Below are 14,895 nucleotides of genomic sequence, written 5' to 3'. Positions count from 1 at the left end.
GTAAAATTTATCCAAAGTCTGACCACTTCTCAACACTCAGCTGCTGCCACCCAGATCCAGGCCACCATCATCTCTGGACTATTTCATGGATATAACTTCATAATCTACTGCTTGGCTTCCACTCTTTCCTTCCACATCCTGTTCTTGATACATTAGGTGAGGTGAAGTCGCTCAGTCGTGTCCGACTCTTTGCGACCCCGTGGACTGTAACCTACTAGGCTTCTCCATCCATGGGGATTCTCCAGGCAAGAATACTGGAGTGGATTGCCATTTCCTTCTCCAGGGGATCTTCCCAACCCAGGGATCAAACCCGGGTCTCCCGCATTGGAGGCAGACGCTTTAACCTCTGAGTCACCAGGGAAGATAGCCAGAGGCTTAAAGTTTTTAAGTATGTTGTATCACAACTCTGCTCACAAACTCTTCATGGTCTCATTTCACTAGAGTAAAATCCAAATTCACAGTTCTTTCAGAGCCTTACAATGCCTTACACAACATGTTGCTTCATTATCTATCCCCAGACCTCATTCACACTTCTCCAGCCACATTAGTCTCCTTGTTATTCCTAGAACATACCACCCACGCAGTGACCTCAGGGCTTTTGGACTGACTACTCCTCTGCTGAAATACTCTTCCTTCTATATCTGTATGGATCACATCCTTAGTTTTTATGGTCATTATTCAAACATTATCTGTTAGTAAGGTCTGACACCCTTGTATTTCTAATCCCTTTTATCCTGCTCTACTTTTTCCCCATAATTTTAATACCTTCTTACATAGAATTTATTCATATGTGTTTTTCTATTGTTTACCATCTGTCTTCTCTCACTAGAATGTGAGCTCAGAAAAGGTGAGAATTTTGTTGGTTTTACTCACTGATGTATCCCTAAAAACTAATAGGCATTATTGTTGAATATTGTTCAGTATTGTTAAACATATTATCTGTTATTTATTAATAATTATGTATTATTGAATATGTTATAAATAGATATGTAACATATTAGATATTTTCAGGAAAAGATCCAGAACTTATCCCAAATGGTTAATAGTAGCCATTTCTAGAGATGGCAAGATTATAGCTTTTGATTTTAACAATTTCACACATGTATATGTTATTTTTATAATCATGCAAAGTTATAAAGATGTTTAAAAGTGTTAGACTTTTTATATCTTTCTGTGAAATTATATTTAATCAGGCTATTATGAGTCTTCTAAAAACTATAAACTGCCACTCAAAACCAGAATTTAGATAATGCAAGATCTAAGTACACTAACTTGCCTCACTGTATCTTTGAGGCATTCAGATGGATTATTTTCTATTGCCCTTGCCAGCACAGTTTTGGTTGGATTTTATTCCAAGATCCTTGTCTGAGGCTCTCCCAGCAGCATGTATATAAACCATTTGCAGATGACCTGTCCTGTATCAGGTGGCTTCTTGAAGCACATTCTCTATTTATAAATGCCTTCACCATGAAACATTTATTCTGGCCTTGCCTTTAGAAGGCATTGTGCTTGTGAACTCAACTCCCAATAATTAGTTGCACTGTAGCACATCATCTGTGCAGCTTTCTGCCCTTTTTTTAAAATAGTAGATCAAAAGAACACCTTAAAACAAGTACACTAATGCACAGCCAGCTATTATTTACTCAATATAAGGTATACTACTCTGTTGCTTAATTTAATATTTCCCTCCATTTGTATAGTTATGGGTAAAGAGTTTTCCGAGCCATTTCATGAAGAATTTGTTTTCTGCCTGCAAGAAAAATGAACAATTGAACCCAACATTTAAGCAAGAAAAGCGTTCAGCAAGGGGAAAGGCAGAAAGTAACTAAGAAGCAAGGCGAGTCTTATGCACGGGTGGTTTGGTGGTCTGTGTGTGACAGATTCAGGAGTGGTGGGAAATCCGTCAGCACCAGCTCTCCTGTGCCACGGGGAGCTGATCGCCAGAGTTATAGTGAAATCTGAGGTGTCAGGATATTGAGTCTCTCGCTCTTCAGTCTCCTGCAGTTCTTCCCTGTAAAGTTCTTTCTTTCTTTCTTTTTCATTAAAGCCTATTATAGAGAAGTCAATAGTTCTTCCCCTTGCCATGTAGCACTTAAGGATAATGGGGCTTCAGGCTCTGAGATCCTTTGACTTAGAGCATTAAAGCTCCTTTCACCTGCCAGATCTTCACAGCAAAGCGCTGCTGCAGTCCGGGATGCTGAGTGCTAGCCCGGCAGGACAGCTCCTTTTTCATTCTTTATAATGCCTTCTGGTCTATCAGTTATGCTTCTGTTACAAAAGGGAATGTGCAGAAATGGAACCATTAAGAGACAGGGCTGTGTGAAGCTGCCAAGGTGTAATTTGCTCCCGGTAATCTCTGTCGCTGACACTTAGTGTAAACCAGTTCGAGAGCCTTTCCAGAGAGTAGGGTTTGGTAGGGAAGACTGGACAATGGATACTGGATTTCCAGATGCCCAGGAGGGCAAGCAGAGTCAGCAGGGTTACTGAGACTTGAATAAGGTGTCCAATGGGGAAGCTGCAATATGACGTCCCATAGTTCTAAGTCAAACCGACTTTGCTGCCTCAGTGGTGGATATGATGCCTCTGCTTTAAGCCCAAAGGTTGGTTATTTTTGAGAAGTGCTTTTGTCAGGAATCTAAGAAATCGTTTGTTGTCAGTGTTCTAGAAGCCTACGTGCAGATAAGATTGGCATAAAGCAATGTCCCTTTGTTTCAGGGAAGTCAGGGGACTGACTCAGAATATCTCCCTCCCTTGTCCTAGAGCCAGAATTTCCCACTGGTAGACTGGCATTTGAGGGGTAAAATATTACCTTAGATTCCTATTAAAGTTGCACATATTGTTCTAGGGAAAGAAAACACATTGCACAGTAATGAATAATATTATGTTATCACCAATTCTTTTAACATTGCCTTTGAGTGCCTTTGAGAGTCTGGAAAATATGACAGTATATTTTGATGGCTCCATGAGGTAAACAGTCTTAAATTATATCCATTAACTGGAAAGACCCAGTGAGGACAGAGACTAAGCAAAATTGTTAGTATATACATCTTTAATTGGAAAGAACTAGGCACCCCTAGATAATATATTTATTTTAATGATAGCCTCCTGGAAAGGCTACTTAGTCTCACATGGCCTAACATTTGAGATTCTAACGGTGTAAATTTTAATCTAAGAATGATGGAGCAGGGAACCTGTGGAACAATGGAGCAAATATTTCTGGAAAGGTGTTTTCTTTTAATACTAGTAATATTGACTAGTAATATTGTTTGGATGACAAAACATCTTACACAGTCTGAAGCCCTTTCACACACATAGTCTCATGAAATGACCTGGAAAATAAGAAAAAGCAGAAAGAAGAAATGATGAGAAGGTGCTCTAACGCCAACATCTGGAGATAACCAGTGTTAATAGTTTGGTGTGCAAGAGATAAACATTGATGACAAAACTGAGGCATGAAGAGTTTGGGGACTTGGTTGGGACCGAGAGGCCAACAGCTATTTTTGAGCTCATTGACTGAGGCCATCTGCAGACTTGGGTTTCCTGGTGCACAGAGATGACTCCTCCATACTTTCTTCTTCCTCCTTCCCCTGCTTGGCATTCATTTTTCAAGGTCTTGTGCTTCTACAATGGGCTCCATCTCCCATCTCCTTCTCTTTCAATCCCTACAGAGGGATCACCAGGCACTCCCAGGCCTTGCTGTCTCATGTAGTCATAACGGTTCAGTTCAGTTCAGTCACTTAGTCGTGTCCGACTCTTTGCGGCCCCATGGACTGCATGCAGCATGCCAGGGTTCCCTGTCCATCACCCACTCCCGGAGCTGTAGTCATATACACTAACCTAAGTTAGCTTAACTTCCCAGGAACAACGGCCATAGCCACAGACAGACAACCAGAGAATTGCTCTAATGATCTTAAAATCAGAAAATTCACTCTCATCACACTCTGTCGTCCTTTTCTCCTCCTCTCTCCCATCTTGTTGGGCTCATCAGCAAGCAATTTGTCACCTCCCCCTCTTCCCTGTTCTCATAGCCAGTTAGTGCTGCCCCACTTCCCTCCTTCAGCCACAGTGGGAACGACTTAGAAACATTCTCAGCGTTCTCAGTCACCTCTCCCCGCCTCCTGGGCTCAGCCCATGCCGGGCTCTAGCTCTGCTCACTCATTGTGGCCTTCCTCTCCTCCAGAACTAACCGCTTAACTTCTGTTCCTGATCCCATTCCTTCTTCCCTTGACTGTCTTTGCATTCAGCTATCTCCAACCAGTCCATCCTAAAGGAGACCAGTCCTGGGTGTTCATTGGAAGGACTGATGCTGAGGCTGAAACTCCAATACTTTGGCCACCCGATGCGAAGAGTTGACTCACTGGAAAAGACCCTGATGCTGGGAGGGATTGGGGGCAAGAGGAGAAGGGGACAACAGAGGATGAGGTGGCTGGATGGCTTCACTGCCTCGATCCACATGAGTTTGAGTGAATTCTGGGAGTTGGTGATGGACAGGGAGGCCCGGCGTGCTGCGATTCATGGAGTTGCAAAGAGTTGGACACGACTGAGCGACTGACTGAACTGAACTGAACTGATCCTGTGTTACTAAAGCCAGTGGCCCATTTTCAGCACTTATCCTATTTGACTGTTCTGCATCATTGAACACCATTGTTCCCCTTTAGCTCTGTTTAGAAAATAACCTTTTCTCTTGTATACAGGTAATTAATTATCTAAAATTTAGAATATAGAAACAGGAGTTTAAAAAAACTCCCATAGGCAGGGTTCTTTCACGGCATATACATATATTAAATCATCATGTTGTACACTTTAAATAAGTTACAGTTTTGTCAATTATACCTCAATAGAGCTGGAAGGAAAAAGGATCAGTCATTGCCAGAGGGATGCGTAGACGAGTAGGTGGCATGCAGAGGACTTTTAGGGCAGAGAAGCTACACTGTGTGATACTCTAATGGTAGACACATGACATTATAAAGTTGTTAAAACCCATAGAATGTAGAGCATCGATCGTGAACCCTAATGTAAACCATGGAATTTGAATAATAATGATGAATCAGTGTGGGTTCATCAGTTGCAACAACTGGACCACTCTGGTGAGGGATGTTGATAGTGAAGGGTGTGTCACTGTGTGTATGTGTGGTGGTGGAAGGTATTTGGGAACTCTGTATTTGGTCTCATTAGTTATGAACCTATTTGGTTTTTTTTTAATAAACTCTATTTTAAAAGCAAAGAAACAAACACTTCCGTGGACAAACAATTCAAGGGGAACTATTATGCTTATAATTTTTCCACGATTTTCCAATGTGCATAATATGTATTTGTACACCCACAGGCACTAAGGCTAGTGTAAGTGAAAATGAAGTCGCTCAGTCATGTCCGACTCTTTGCGATCCCATGGACTGTAGCCCACCAGGCTCCTCCGCCCATGGGATTCTCCAGGCAAGAGTACTGGAGTGGGTTGCCATTTCCTTCTCCAGGAGATCTTCCCAACCCAGGAATCGAACCAGGGTTTCCTGCATTGCAGGCGGATTCTTTACCAACTGAGCTATCAGGGAAGCCCCAACAAGTAGCACTTAATATATTAAAATTTTCCCTGTTTATAGATATCCTTCTACAGCATGATTTTGATTAGATGGATAATATTCCACTGTGCTGTGATTTACTTAACCAACTTCCTCCAGTGTAATGTTCAGGTTATTTCTGGTACATCATTAGTATAAATAATGCTATGGCTTGATTTCTTTGGGATGTACATTGTTGTGATGTTTTAGCTGAAAAGAGACAGGCAAGTATATGCATTAAAATTATGTCTTTTTAAAAGTTACTTTTAAACACTTGTTATGAAGAGTGGTAAGCCATATATCAGAAATGGGTAGATAATATTTAATTTTAATTAATTACTTTCTTATGTCCTAGGCTGACCAGATATCTGGTTTTCACATAAGATCGGTTCTCTGCGTACCTATTTGGAATAGCAACCACCAAATAATTGGTAAGACATTACCCAAATTATCAAACTTCTTATATTAAAACAAAAATGCAATTTACTTTAAAGTATATCTATCTGTTTTTAAATGTACCCCCTTTTCATGTCCTTATCAACTTATGTTTCATACTCTTGTGTAATCTCACAAGACTCCTGATGAATCAATATTAAGCAGGACAATGCACAAATATTTATTCCTTTAAATAAGAACCGATCATTTTGAAGTTGGTGGGGATTTCAGAAAGCAGCTAACTGAACTCTTTTATCTTACTCTGTGGAAATTGAGGCCCAAAGAGAGAGAAAAGATTTGAATAAGGTCACAAAGTGAGTTATTAGCAGAGTCCCAAATAGAATTCAGGCTTCTTAATCCTAGTACATCTCTGTGTTTACATCTATGCTTTTACACATGGGATAAATGCAAAGACATACACTGAAATGTATGGTTTCTGCCTCGATGGTTCCAATATAGGTAATACTTTCCCCTGAATATGGAAATTGTGGGCCAGAGCAGTTTCCAATTTTTCTCTCCCTCCCTGCACCTTTCCTTTCCCTCAAAACTTCATTCAGGAAAATCTCAAACCTAAAGTTAAGCAAGAAGTGGTCAGTAGTTAAAGTCAAGAAGCGGGGAGACAGTAGTTGTTTAAACATAGGAAAATGTGTCTTTCTTCTAACAGGCATAAGGTAACTAATACATTTGGGAACTAATATAAATTTATCTCTTTGCTTCACCCTAAGGCTTCCTCTTAAACTCTAAGATAGTGGACTTACCAAAGGATTTAGTTTTCTATAAATATTAACACTTAATTCTAAGAGAATTTTTTTATCACTTTTCTTAATTTGCAGAAAATATTAGTATTTTTGAACATAAAGAAGATTCTAAGATTTGAGAAATTGAATCTCTAGTACAAAGCCTTAAATTACATCATGTGTCAAGTTTTAAATATATTTAAGGTTTGCTTGTTTGTTTTGGCTGTGCTGGATCTTAGTTCCCCTATGAAGGAACCCCTTCCCTCAGCAGAGGAAGCATGGAATCCTAACCACTGGACCACCTTGGGAAGTCCCAGAATATATTTAAGTTTAATGAGAAGAGAAAGTCCATGAGAAACAGCCTGCATCATCTGTAGATGTCCAATGGCAATCTCACATGCAGTCTTAAATTTATTTCTAAGTATAAACATCTACTTTCTTTCACAAATAAGACTGTAGTTTGCCTGTAACACACTAAAAGCTTTGTATTTTATTATACATGTCTTCTACCATATGATGACATAGCTCCCTGATGGGAAGTTAGGTGTTTTTTAAAAATAAAAGCACTTAGAATTACAGTTTTAAATATATATATATATACGTTCAGTTCAGTCGCTCAGTCGTGTCCGACTCTTTCGACTCCATGAACCACAGCACGCCAGGCCTCCCTGTCCATCACCAACTCCCAGAGTTCACCCAAACCCATGCCCTTTGAGTTGGTGATGCCATCCAACCATCTCATCCTCTGTTGTCCTCTTCTTCTCCTGCCCTCAATCCTTCCCAGCATCAGGGTCTTTTCCAATGAGTCAGTTCTTCACATCAGGTGGCCAAAGGATTGGAATTTCAGTTTCAACATCAGTCCTACCAATGAACACCCAGGACTGATCTCCTTTAGGATGGAATGGTTGTATCTCCTTGCAGTCCAAGGGACTCTCAAGAGTCTTCTCCAACACCACAGTTCAAAAGCATCAATTCTTCAGTGCTCAACTTTCTTTATAGTCTAACTCTCACATCCATACCTGATCACTGGAAAAACCATAGCCTTAACGAGACGGACCTTTGTTGACAAAATAATGTCTCTGCTTTTTAATATGTTGTCTAGGTTGGTCATAACTTTCCTTCCAAGGAGTAAGCGTCTTTTAATTTCATGGCTGCAATCATCATCTGCAGTGATTTTGGAGCCCAGAAAAATAAAGTCAGCCACTGTTTCCACTGTTTCCCCATCTGTTTCCCATGAAGTGATGGGACCAGATGCCATGATCTTAGTTTTCTGAATGTTGAGTTTTAAGCCAACTTTTTCACTCTCCTCTTTCACTTGCATCAAGAGGGTTCTTCTTTAGTTCTTCACTTTCTGCCATAAGGGTGGTGTCATCTGCATATCTGAGGTTGTTGATATTTTGCCCGGCAATCCTGATTCCGGGAAGCTTGTGCTTCCTCCAGCTCAGCGTTTCTCATGATGTACTCTGCATAGAAGTTAAATAAGCAGGGTGACAATATACAGCCTTGACGTACTCCTTTTCCTATTTGGAACTAGTCTATTGTTCCATGTACAGTTCTAACTGTTGCTTCCTGACCTGTATACGGATTTCTCAAGAGGCAGGTCAGGTGGTCTGGTATTCCCATCTCTTTCAGAATTTTCCACAGTTTGTTGTGATCCACAGTCAAAGGCTTTGGCATAGTCAATAAAGCAGAAATAGATGTTTTTCTGGAACTTTCTTGCTTTTTTGATGATCCAGCAGATGTTGGCAATTTGATCTCTGGTTCCTCTGCCTTTTCTAAAACCAGCCTGAACATCAGGAAGGTCACGGTTCACGTATTGCTGAAGCCTGGCTTGGAGAATTTTGAGCATTACCTTACTAGCATGTGAGATGAGTGCAATTGTGTGGTAGTTTGTGCATTCTTTGGCCTTTCTTTGGGATTGGAATGAAAACTGACCTTTCCCAGTCCTGTGGCCCCTGCTGAGTTTTCCAAATTTGCTGGCATATTGAGTGTAGCACTTTCACAGCATCATCTTTTAGGATTTGAAATAGCTCAACTGGAATTCCATCACCTCCACTAGCTTTGTTCGTAGTGATGCTTCCTAAGACCCACTTGACTTCGCATTCCAGGATATCTGGCTCTAGGTGAGTGATCACACCATCATGATTATCTGGGTCATGAAGATCTTTTTTGTACAGTTCTTCTCTGTATTCTTGCCACCTCTTCTTAATATCTTCTACCTCTGTTAGGTCCCTACCATTTCTGTCCTTTATTGAGCCCATCTTTGCATGAAATTTTTCCTTGGTATCTCTAATTTTCTTGAAGAGATCTCTAGTCTTTCCTATTCTGTTGTTTTCCTCTATTTCTTTGCATTGATCACCGAGGAAAGCTTTCTTATCTCTCCTTGCCATTCTTTGGAGCTCTGCATTCAGATGGGTATGTCTTTCCTTTTCTCCTTTGCTTTTCACTTCCCTTCTTTTCACAGCTATTTGTAAGGCCTCCTCAAGCAGCCATTTTGCTTTTTTGCATTTCTTTTTCTTGGGGATGGTCTTGATCCCTGTCTCCTGTACAATGTCACAAACCTCCGTCCATAGTTTATCAGGCACTCTATCTGTCAGATCTAATCCCTTAAATCTATTTCTCACTTCCACTGTTTGATTTAGGTCATACCTGAATGGTCTAATTGTTTTCTCCACTTTCTTCAATTTAAATCTGAATTTGGCAATAAGGAGTTCATGATCTGAGCCACAGTCAACTCCCGGTCTTGTTTTTGCTAACTGTATTGAGCGTCTCCATCTTTGGCTGCAAAGAATATAATCAGTCTGATTTCAGTGTCAACCATCTGGTGATGTCCATGTGTAGAGTGTTCTCTTGTCTTGTATATTTAGTGTATATATATATAGACACAAGGGAATGTTTTCAAGATTGTTGAATTTTTCTAGTTAAACTTGTGTGCTTTGATAGTGCCATGATCCCTGGGTCATGCCCAAAACATCTAGTATCATGTTGGACATGAACTTTGGAAAGAAGACCCACATAAGTTAAATTTTGTAAAACTAGTTTAGCCCCATTAGTAGCAGGCAACAAAACTAGCCTTCCTTTGAAGGTTAACTGTATCATAATTCTTAACATTTCTTGAATGTTCTGTCCATGTGGAGCAATATGCTTTACAAACATTATGCAAATGTTATCTTATTTAATCTTTATAACCCACTGAGATAGTTAACATTTTAATCCTCATTTTACAAATGAAGAAATTCAGTGTTAAGTAGTGTGCTCGCAGTAACACTACTAACAATGGAGCTGAAATTCAAACCAAGGCTGTTTAGCTCCAGAGCCTGTGTTCTTAATCAGTATGCCATGCTGCCTCATTCAAGCACTATGCTTCAGAGAATTGAAAACATTTTAATTATATATATTTTTAATTTGTATAATTTAATTTTTGTAGTTATATATGGCTTCCCAGGAGGTCCCACAGTGGTGAAGAATCTGCCTGCCAATGCAGGAGGTGCAAGAGATGTCGGTTTGATCCCTGGGTCAGGAAGGTCCCCTGGAGAGGGAAATGGCAACTCACTCCAGTATTCTTGCTTGGAAAATTCCATAGACAAAGGAGTCTGGCAGGCTACAGTCCATAGGGTCACAAAGAGTCGGACACTACTGAGAACACACACATACATACGTGTATATATATATGCACGTAACTGTATAAATGTGTACACCATGATATATCAATTACTATACATAGTCATCTTGAAAACCATTTTTGGGGAATCTGGTTAATACCTGGTAGAACTCCAGGCTTCACTGAGACCTGGTCTGGATATCAGAGCTGGAAAATGGGCTGCATCCCTGTACACCTCACATCTGCTCTCACACAGGCAGCAGGTGTTAGAGCAACCTGGGATTAAACTGAGTGTCTGCACTTAAAGGAGGCTGGAGTCATCTTACTGTACTGTAGGAACACGATGTCCAGTGTCAAAAATGACCACATCTCCCAACCTCTTCTCACAGGAGTGGCTCAAGTGTTAAATAGACTCGATGGGAAACCTTTCGATGATGCTGATCAACGACTTTTCGAGGTAAGAAAATAAATGTCTGAACCAGCGGTTATAGCTGAGTCAGTAGTAGTCTCCTGGTTACAGCTTGCTCACATTAGGAAGGATAAGTAATTATTAATTGACAGTTTTTAATCATTATACTTTGGCAGCGTGATGAAATTTAAAGGAAGATTTAAAGAATGTATCAGTGTTTAGGTAAGATTTGATTCTGTTTTCATGAATCAGGTTTTTTTATTTTTTTATCCTAATTGATTGCTTTCCATGGGACTGAATTGCCTTCTTCTTCTCTCTGAAGTGTAAATCGTCTTATCTTTTTCTTGTTCATGTGCGTTCAGCCTTGAGACCTCTAACCAGCTCTGCCAAGGGCACTGCCATCCCCTCTCTTCTGTTTCTAAGCTTCCATGTATTTACCCCTGTCTGCCCTCAGCTGGAGAGGTTCGCCTTGAACAGGGTTCCCGGTAGACTTTTGCACCAGTAGCCAACATGAAAACCCCTGGATTATTTTTCTCTAGCTGAGAGTACATCGGAGCTTCTTTACTAAACTGGTTCAAAATGTAAATCCTCCGTCCCCTTAACATTTACCTTATGGGTACAATCACTTGGTTTCTTTACCAAACTCTTTTATACCCTAGCTTTTGAAAGAAGTTGCTTTTGGTTAAATGGAATGAAATGACTAAAATCGGTTCACAACCTAAATAAAGTAAGAACACATTTAAATGGACTATATGTTTCTAAATGTATAAAAGTTATTTCTTCACAATAACATTAAATTAATAATTTTTCTCTTGTGCAGTGTGAGCAATAAAGCTGTTACATGACAATAGTAATTAAGAATTTTAATGTTACATATTTCCCTAACGCCTACCTCTGTGTACAATAAAATTATATTTTCTGGCCCATTCCTGATGCCTGTCTGCTTTTATATTAGATTATGCCAATGAGTTACTGCAATTTTTAATTAGGTGAACTCTCTCTTTCCTAGGCTTTTGTCATCTTTTGTGGCCTTGGCATCAACAATACCATTATGTATGATCAAGTGAAGAAGTCATGGCGCCAAGCAGTCTGTGGCTCTTGATGTAAGTGCAATATATTTATGTCAGAACTTATGCTAAAAGCTCTAATCTTTGAGGGGGAAAAAGTCCTTGTTATGGAGTTTAGCTTTTTCAATTTTTAATTATTTATTTATGGGGGTCAAATTTTAGTGTCAAGGATTTGAATTTGATGAAAGCTACAGACCCTCTCTAGAAAATACACATGTGCACATAGTTTCACATCTAATTTCAAGGATTATAATTCAGGGATGATCACAGATCCCCTGCAGCCCAGCCATATATGTTGCATAATGCCATGAGTGCTCAGTTGTGTCTGGCCCTTGGCGACCCCATAGACTGTAGCTCGCCAAGCTCCTCTGTCCGTAGAATTTTGCAGGTAAGAATACTGGAGTTCATTGCCATTTCCTACTTTTTACCTATTCTTTACCATTGTACCACCTGTGTACGGGTTATTATAAGTACAGATTTAAAATTTTAGGTTTATTAAAAAGGATGATCCCAAATTAATTTGTCAGGATTTAAAAATATATTATGAATGTATTTTGAATATGTATAGATAATCTGGAAACTCACAACTTTTTATTACTGTAAGAAAAAAAACTCTACTGTGATAATGTGTGATGCAGATGGGGGAAACTGATCTTGTCACCATGCAAGCCCCCCACCCTTCCCCACCACAGACATGAGCATCCCACTGAGAACTCGGCCCTGTTTCCCAGGCCTGTATTCCATCTCCCCTCAGACCCACTAAGTTCTAAAAGTATAGCTCTAGTCTCCCCTGAATCCCAGCTTGTTTAGACCCAATACCTATTTTTTTCCCAACTTCTATTAGCAAAGATTTTATTTATATCTATAAAATAAGTTTGGCTTCCCTGGTGGCTCATATAGTAAAGAATATGCTTGCAATGTACGAGACCCAGATTTGATCTCTAGGTTGGGCAGATCCCCTTGAGAAGGAAATGGCAACCCACTCCAAAATTCTTTCCTGGAGAAGTCCCATGGACAGAGGAGACTGGTGGACTACAGTCCTGGGATCTCAAGAGTCAAATATGACTGAGCGATTCACCCACATGAAATAAGCAGAGCAGATAAAATGTCAATGTCTAGATAACATTATATGGTACAATATGATATAAGACATATTACAGTGTTCAAAATATTCCGTGTATCAAGTGAGACACCGTTATGAAGAGAAAACCAAGGAGAGGGTAAATAGGGGAGTCAGTGATACCTGCAGAATTCTGGTTTAAGTTTTAGAAGACTTAAAATTAACAGCCAACCATCTATGTGGGGCTTCCCTAGTATCTCAGCTGGCAAAGCAGGGAGACCCCCAGGTCAATACCTGGGTCAGGAAGATCCCCTGGAGAAGCGATGCTACCCACTCCAGTATTCCTGCCTAGAGAATCCCCATGGACAGAGGAGCCTGGCAGGCTACAAACCATGGAGTCACAAAGAGTTGAATACTAAGCTTAGCATAACCATCTGTATACTTTTTCCCTTCCTAACCAGACCATGACGTCTGGCAACAAGGATCTGTGTCTTTTTTTTTTTTTTTTTTTTGCAACCATATTCCCAGAGTCTAGCAGGGTACTTTGGCATTTATTGAATGGTTTTGGATGAATAGTTGAAGGGAAAAAAGGAGGGAAGAAAGAACAGAAGGAAGGGATTTTTTGCTCTCCCTCCGAGATAGTCCTGCTTTGTTTATATGTAACGTCTCTCCAGTAAGAAATAAACACAAATATCTACAGGTTGAGTTAATTATACAGGGTGAACTTTAAACATGCAGCCAGTGAATAAGAATCACTAGTAGAACATTAAGGTCTGTGTGCAGAACTGTCGTTCAGTGCTGGCTCTGTCACCTGCCTCAGTGGTGAGAATTAAATGAGATGATACATGTGAAGATTTTAGGGATGTGGTCAATAAAACAGTCACTTTATTACTTATAATTGTGTTTTTATTAGTGAGATATTATCATGAGTTGGAAGAAAGAACAAAGACAGGAATTTGGAACAGCAAATGTTGAGTCATGCCTCCTTCACTCTCATTGAATTCAGATCTCTAGAGAGTTACTTCATCCATTGTTTGAAATTTCTGAAACTATATAAGGGAGAACACTACTATAAACTAGCCCGCTTAAACCCTACTTCATATTGCTATGATGGAATCTTCTCTCTCTTTCTCCCTCTCTCTCTCTCTCTCTCTCTCTCTCTCTCCCTCTCTTTCTTCTCCCGCTGCCTGTTTTCCTCTCTCTCTCTCCCTCTCTCTCTCGTCTCTCTCCCCTCTCTCTCTCTCTTCTCCCTCTCTTTCTCTCTCCCTTCCCGCGTGCCCGCGCGCTCTTCCTCTCTCTCTCCTCTCTCTCTCTCTCTCTCTCTCTCTCTCTTTCCCTCTCTCTCTCTCTCCCTCTCTTTCTCCCCGCATGCCTGCCTCTTTCTCTCTCTCTTCCACCACTCTCTCTCTCTCCCTCTCTCTCTCCCTCTCTCCCTCTCTCTCTCTCTTTTCTCCCCCGCATGCCTGCGCTTTCTCTCTCTCTCCCCTCTCTCCCCCTTTCTCTCTTTCTCTCCCGCATGCCTGCGCTCTCTCCCCTCTCTCTCTCTTTCTCATGCCTGCGCTCTTTCTCTCTCTCTCTGTCTCTCTCTCTCTCTCCCTCCCCCACGTGCTCCTCCACTCCCTTCTCTTCGAGTGTTTTTGGGTTGGCACGCCCTCACGCTTGGAGGATGGATTTCCTGCTAGCTTCTAAATAAAATAGAGCTGTAACACTGATTTGCCTAGGAGCTATAACGCGGTTTGTCGAAGACCCGAGAGCTGTGACGCGCTGAGGGCTTTAACGTCCATCGCTCCAAATCTTTGTTGTCGAAACAAAGAATCGAGGAACATACACTCGTGTGACAATACAGTGACTTTGGGAGTGTTCCTTTCCTTTTAATCTTTTGGAAGAGTTTGAGAAGGATCGGGGATAAATAGTTTGTTTACCAATTCCCCAGTGAAGCCATCCAGCTTGTTCTCAGCATGTCGCTTTGTTTTTTTAAATAACAGCTACTGTTTGACTTCTGGAGATAAGTCTGTTCATTCTCTCTTTATC

General features: G+C 40.6%; 1 protein-coding gene across 1 annotated transcript in view; it reads left to right on the top strand.

Annotated features, from left to right (window-relative positions):
- Positions 1 to 14,895, top strand: part of PDE11A (phosphodiesterase 11A) — a 449,211-nt gene that overhangs the window by 220,916 nt on the left and 213,400 nt on the right. Inside the window, exons 7-8 of the mRNA XM_005675916.3 lie at positions 5,911 to 5,986; positions 10,718 to 10,785. Of these exons, the coding sequence (XP_005675973.1) occupies positions 5,911 to 5,986; positions 10,718 to 10,785 (144 nt within the window). The remainder of the gene's footprint in view (positions 1 to 5,910; positions 5,987 to 10,717; positions 10,786 to 14,895) is intronic.

Source organism: Capra hircus, chromosome 2, assembly GCF_001704415.2.
Source record: "Capra hircus breed San Clemente chromosome 2, ASM170441v1, whole genome shotgun sequence".
NCBI lineage: Eukaryota > Metazoa > Chordata > Mammalia > Artiodactyla > Bovidae > Capra > Capra hircus.
The sequence above is the reverse complement of the archived record's forward strand: the minus strand, read 5'-3'. Positions and strand labels throughout refer to the sequence as shown.